Raw genomic sequence first — 6,608 nt, forward strand, 5'->3', positions numbered from 1 at the left:
TTGCGATCCTTTACTTATCAGAATGACATGAGGGGGAGTAAATAATGACAGGATTTTCATTTTTTAATCCTTTAAAGCTGCCCATCCCAAAGAGTGACATTTATCTCTAAATTTTCAGTCACAATAAACCTGAATTATCCAATTAATTTTGAATAACGGAACTTATGTGACAGGGAGACCAGATATGCATCGTGACACAAGACATAATGGCCCAGAGGTCATTAACGCACAGGAAGTAGTGAGAACAACACTAATTCCAAGTACATCCATTAGTCTATTTGAAAGTATCATTTAAGCAAACTCAAAATACATAAAGCGGGCACCGATGGTTTCAAGTAAAAACATAGCACAATAGTGATACATGTCCAATCCCATGTCCTTAAACAACACTTTCAAACAAACTGCCTGACAATTTTCCTTCACTCCAGGTCTTGTGATAAAGGCATGTTGATACAGTGGCCCCGAAATGTATTTAGACCCTTAAGACACAATTAAACACTGCATGAATGTCATTGCGTTAGATAACAAAACACCAAACTGGTTAAAAAACACTTTTAATGCAATCAAGCGACACGTTTCACAATCTTAAAAGGACAGTTCAACCAAACATGAATATCTGTCATCATTTACTCACCAGAAACTCATACAGGTTTGGAACAACTTGATGGTGAGTAAATGATGACAGAATTTTCATTTTTGGGCGAACTATTCCTTTAACTATTTCAAACAAACTGCCTGACAATATTCCTTCACTCCAGGTCTTGTGATAAAGGCATGTTGATACAGTGGCCCCGAAATGTATTTAGACCCTTAAGACACAGTTAAACACTGCATGAATGTCATTGCGTTAGATAACAAAACACCAAACTGGTTAAAAAACACTTTTAATGCAATTAAGCGACACGTTTCACAATCTTAAAAGGACAGTTCAACCAAACATGAATATCTGTCATCATTTACTCACCAGAAACTCATACAGGTTTGGAACAACTTGATGGTGAGTAAATGATGACAGAATTTTCATTTTTGGGCGAACTATTCCTTTAACTATGTTTTAAAAATTATTCAATGAAATAAAAGTATTTAGACACTTGAGTTCTGGGGTCAGTAAAGTTAGCTCTGATTAAAAAACTGCTTTGCAACACAAGCAATGCCATTCAGACCTTTTAATTGTTGTTAAAGTATCCATATATATTTCAACCTTGCAAGACATGAAACTTCAATCTGTGATATCTGGAGCCATAACGGTTTAGACTACACAAAAAGAGAGATTAATGCCTATTAAGTAAAAAAGAAAGATTTCCTTGCAGTGAAATGAATTGTGCAGAGTAATCCATTCATTACTGGCACGTCACTGAGAATCAAACAATCGAGGCACGTGACAGCGAGGTTACGCTTCACCGCTTCACTTCCGCCGGATCTGTGTTTAATCCTCTCTCCATTGTTTCCCTTCACAATCATTCCGGGAGCGCCTTCTCAGAAACCTCCTCCCATTTTGGAGCAGCCCACAGCCCTCCCCTCAGCCGATAAAAGTCAACATTTCACAACCTCGGGCTATTATATGGGTCTTTACATCCCAGTGTGACACACGTATTTACTCAAACGGGCGTGAGTGTGCCATAAATCTAAATAAGAAAAAATCCTCACCAGCTTCGGCGTTACATCTCGAGTAGAGGAAACATAAGTGGAGTTCAAGCAGTTAAAATTAAATATGTAACTTTTGCACAACAAGCCATTCCTGCAAGGACGATGTTTCAGTAATAAATAAATTTAGATTAGGCTACAAGTTCAGTCAGTACAAGTTAAATCGCCCTTGCGCGAGAAGGAAACCATAGCAACAAGTGCCCGATATACCGTTGCCTTTATCGCGGTATTATGGATTTAAACATAATAAATATTTCACAAAAAAATTTTTGTTTTGAAAACCAACACGCACACATGTTAGAACTGTTTGACTGTCTTGTGTTTTTCTAGTTGTTTTCTGAACAGGTAAATATGATTATCATAATTAATTCAAGCTCAGGATATAAAATGTACAGTGGCCGAGAGAGCTCAACCAGCTGCAAATTGAAAAAAAAAAAAAAAAATTCATCAATTTGACAACACGCGCTGCAAAGACTCACAACACAACCAAATTAAGAAACGTGCTGCAAATAGGCACAGACCACATCGGAAATGTTTAAGGGAACAGCAAAGTGACGAACATGGCTGAGACATATTTATCAAGGTTTTCACTGAAAGATTTTTGAAAGAGATTTTTGTTTACTTTAACATCCTGATCATATGAGTTCTTAGCTTTTTTGGGGGGATATTATTAGCCTAAATAAGCTGACTAAATACACAATTACTGTAACTGTGAAAGGTTCGAGACTATTATGTTGTGAATAAAGTCAAAGTTTTCTTTGCCTTTGTCACCTTTAACTTGCTCATTAGAGTTTGCAAGCATCATTATTTGGAACAAAATATTATAAATAAATATTTGCAGCGCATTTCTTTATTTGTTTGTGTTGTAACTTAAGCATTTGCAGCGCGTTTCTTTGTTTGTGTTGTGAGGATTTGGTGTTTTTGTATTTGGCTGTGTTGTGAGTATTTGCAGCACATGTGCTGTCAAACTGATGATGGTGTTTTCTTAATTTGCTGGTGCTTTTTATATTTTCACGTGCTTTCTGAAGTTGCAGGGCGTTGAGCTCTCTCAGCCACCATAAAAATGTCTATTTTTAAATTGGCGTTACAACAGGAGTAACAACAACACATTACATTAATTTACACAGGTTATAATACTGTATATAATACTGTACAGTAGGCTATTTTACAGTATTGCACTGTAAAAAAAACAAGTTATATACATTGAAAAAAGTTACATCAGTCTCCTCTAAATAATATTCCTTCAGAATAATTATTAAAACTAATAATTCATTAGTATTACGATAAAAACTGACATAATCGATTTATCAAAACGGATTGCGGTATAAAAAACAGACTAAATAAACATCACCTTGTTAATACAGGTTGAGTGTTTGTTACAGAAGTTAATTTTAAGCCCCTAAAGAGTTCACCAAGTTAACGAGCCGACTCTAATGCTATTAGCGAGACTTGATCGGCTTGGGTCAAACTATCGAGAGTTATGAGTGTTTATATTAGGCAGAAGAATGTGGCAAAAAGAAAAACACTCAAACAGTACAATATACTCGCTAAACAAGTATACAGGCTACTGTTGCGACAACCAACACTGTGCGATACGATCATGCAACTCGTCTTATGTCTATAGGATTCGCTTTTGTTTTGTTTCTTGCAAAAGAGGAAGCTGACTGGTTAAATGCAACATTTAAAAGCACATATAGGCCTATATATGCCACATAGGGCCTGCTTTAACATCAGCACAGCTCTGAGGCGCTCTGCTGCACGCGCCCCCGTCTGTATTTTTATGAATGAAGGACAGTATGCAAATGAGAGCGATTCACGAAAAAGAAATGGCGGATATGGCATGTCAGACCACCACAAAGAAAGACGCCAAGAACGGCCGCTCTGCGAGCGCATACGAGCTCGTTGCTCTAGCGTTGTGTGTTTAGAAGCTTTGCAGTCGTCTATTCGCTTCCTCGGAGCGCTAATTCGCCTTTAGAGTCGACGTGATATAAAGTATTCAGTAAAGGATCCCTCCACAAAATGTTTCCGCTCGAGCCCCTCCTCCTCCCCCCTTCTCGGTTTGAGACCAGAGCCCTGCAGCAGGGGCCCAGCACTCAAATCCCTTTGACACTGCATTGTTTCTTAGTATTAACATCTCCAACGTCTCTCTCCGAGGCGCATGCAGGAATCCCCTGCATCTGACTGAGCTCGGGAACGCATTCTTGGACACGGGATAAGATTTCCATTCGCGTCCACATGCGTCGTTTTCGCAAAAAGTGAATACTCACTCGTCTGGGTGCGATTCCTCAGTCATGTTTCCCCAAGTTTCACCTACAATAGAAATAATATCCCACCGCGGGCACGCAGCGTTCGGGCTTCATGTCGTCTCGATTTTCCACCTCGCCTTTTTTAAAGTCCAGTGCATCAACGAGTTTCCCCCAAATTCGTCTCGGCGTTCCTTATTCTCGTTCTTTCTCCGCGCACTGCACTTTATCCGTCACGGTTTGCAATGCATCTGGTTAATCCTCGCGTTATGCAACATCCCGGTGGCTCTGTCGATGGTTTGTCGCCTCGCGTCTCCTGCGCGCTGGTCTCGAAGAGGAGCCCCATCTCTCGTTACTCCATGTTGGATTGTGTAGTCAGCAGCGGGCGAGAGCCGCCGACACTGGGGGTGGGGGGTGATGGGGGGTGTTGCGGAAGCAATGACGTCACGTTGGAACGACTGCAGCCCGTTCTGGACTGAGGGATCTCCGGTGTGACGTCCTGCCACCTAGTGCCTCCTCTCACCTTAATCTGTAGGTCTGGGTTATTATTTTCCCCATAAAGCATCCGGGTTTTAAAACTTACAGTGAACAAAGTTATTATGTCTTGTGGACTATATGTAAAGGTCTGTTATGTGAAAAACTTATTCAGGGCAGAAAATGAAAAAAAAAAAAGCAAATTATGTTCCCTCTTTTTTTATTATTATAGTATTTTGCAGATTCTGCAAAGCTGTATGTAAACCTATTGCTTCAACTATACATATAGGCATCCTAGAAAACAAGAAAGAGTGCAATATGCTGATAAAATACATAACTAATTACTTTCCCCATAAAGCATCCAGGCTTTAAAACTTACAGTGAACCAAGTTTATGAGACTGCTGGAAATCCAGTTTAAGCATGGCAGCTGGTTTCTAGCTGGTCTATGGAGAATTTATTAGACTAGCAACAAGCCTTCTATCATACAGGCCCGGTTCTAGGACTGCGAGACATTTCGAAAACCATAGGGCAGCATTATTTTGCGGCGGTTGGTCAGACTTGATTCGATTCATAATAGGTTTTTGGTTTAATTCAAAAGCTTTTCTTTTTTCTTTCGGCAAATTGAGAAAGATTCACTTTGATTCGTACTTAAATTGTAATATATTAAAATAAAATGCATTTAAAGGATTTTTAAAATACTTTATCTAATGTGTCTTGCAAGAAAAAAGAGATTACTAGGATTGTTTATTGCACAAAAAGTAATTTGAAAGAAATGTAACATATGTATAAATGAAGTCAGTCTTGAAGAATCTGCAAAATTAATGTTAATAATTTAAAAAGGGGGATTATAAAAAAAAAAAGCATTTTGTGTTTATCACTGCTAATTTATAATACACTTGATTCTTTATTCTTAATACCGTGTGTTGTCACCTGCATGATCAAAACTGCAAACATTCACTGATGCTCAAGGCAACATACTGGGATAGCCAAGATGTTGTCAGTAGCCATTGACTTTCATGGTATTTTTTCCTATACTATGAAAGTCAGTGGCTGTCGTCAACTCTTTAGCTACCATCATTCTTCAAAACATCTTCTTTTGTGCTCAACAGAAGAATGAAACTCATACAGGTCTGGAGCAACTTGAGGGTGAGTAAATTGCAAAATATGAAAAAAAAAAATTTTGGGGTGAACTATTCCTTTAAGAACCAGGGGGTGTAAACTTTTGTACATGATGATTGGTGGAAATTGTCTTTATTTTATTTTAAGATCTTTTTTTTTTTTTTTTAGTACTGCCCTTCAGAAGTTATATAAAATACTTACATAGTCCCTCAGTTCTCACCAGTGTGAAAAGATGGAACTGAAAATCATACAGTCTATGCAGAAGATGCTGGAAAACCAAAGAATGTACAGGACATTTTTCTGCAGAACAGGGCAAACATGGGGCTTACCATAAAAACAAATCATAAAAAAAGTTGTGGATGATAATGACACACAGTATTGATAATCAATATATAAACTTTTTTTTCATTGTTTCATTTGTGTAAATGCAGATAATATAATGTCTTGTGGACTATATGTAAATGTCTGTTATGAGAAAAACTTTTTTAGGGCAGTACTAAATGAAAAAAAGCAATTTATGTTGCCTCTTTTTTTTTTATAGTATTTTGCAGATTCTGCAAGCTGTATGTAAACTTTTTGCTTCAAATATACATATAGGCTACCTAGAAAACAAGAAAGAGTGCAAAGAAAATCTGGTAGCCCCCCTTAGACCATACCAGCTCAAGGTGGTCAGTTTGGTTTTTAGATCCCGGCTGCAGGTTGATCAGCAAATGATCAGCTTGTAACATATAATGATCTTAAGTTTTGTAGACAAAATTGTATATTTCTAGGCATTTCTTTAGAACATGTGTATGTAATATACACTGGGCCTAAATCTTGACCAGGTAGTCTCAAAAACAAAGAAATAAAATAAGTAGGTAAAATGTGTTGGTTGTTGAACTTGAATCAGGAGTTTCCAGTTTTTCAGACTCTCAGCACAGTCAGAGGCAAAGTTATTAAAATGCCATTACTAGCTTTTCAGAAATGTTTTCTAAAACAAAAACACAAGTAGATTTTGTAGACTTGAGGAAAGTACTTTAGATTAAATACTACTTGTAAGGAGAAAGAGTCTTTAATGGAAATTGTTGGAATAGTGAGGCCGTTTTAAAGTGAATTGTGTTCCAAACTGAAAATCAGTGCGTGCGCTA

At 37.7% G+C, this 6,608-nt stretch overlaps 1 protein-coding gene across 2 annotated transcripts in view; it reads right to left on the minus strand.

The window, feature by feature from the left end:
• LOC107757033 (sprouty-related, EVH1 domain-containing protein 2-like) overlaps positions 1 to 4,370 on the minus strand; it is a 40,768-nt gene extending 36,398 nt beyond the window's left edge. For both annotated transcript variants that reach the window (XM_016574382.1, XM_016574381.1), the window contains exon 1: positions 3,912 to 4,370. In XM_016574382.1, the coding sequence (XP_016429868.1) occupies positions 3,912 to 3,937 (26 nt within the window). In that variant the 5' untranslated portion in view covers positions 3,938 to 4,370. The remainder of the gene's footprint in view (positions 1 to 3,911) is intronic.
• Positions 4,371 to 6,608: the final 2,238 nt, after the last annotated feature.

Source organism: Sinocyclocheilus rhinocerous, unplaced genomic scaffold, assembly GCF_001515625.1.
Source record: "Sinocyclocheilus rhinocerous isolate Xijiao unplaced genomic scaffold, SAMN03320098_v1.1 scaffold953, whole genome shotgun sequence".
NCBI classification, from domain to species: Eukaryota; Metazoa; Chordata; class Actinopteri; order Cypriniformes; family Cyprinidae; genus Sinocyclocheilus; species Sinocyclocheilus rhinocerous.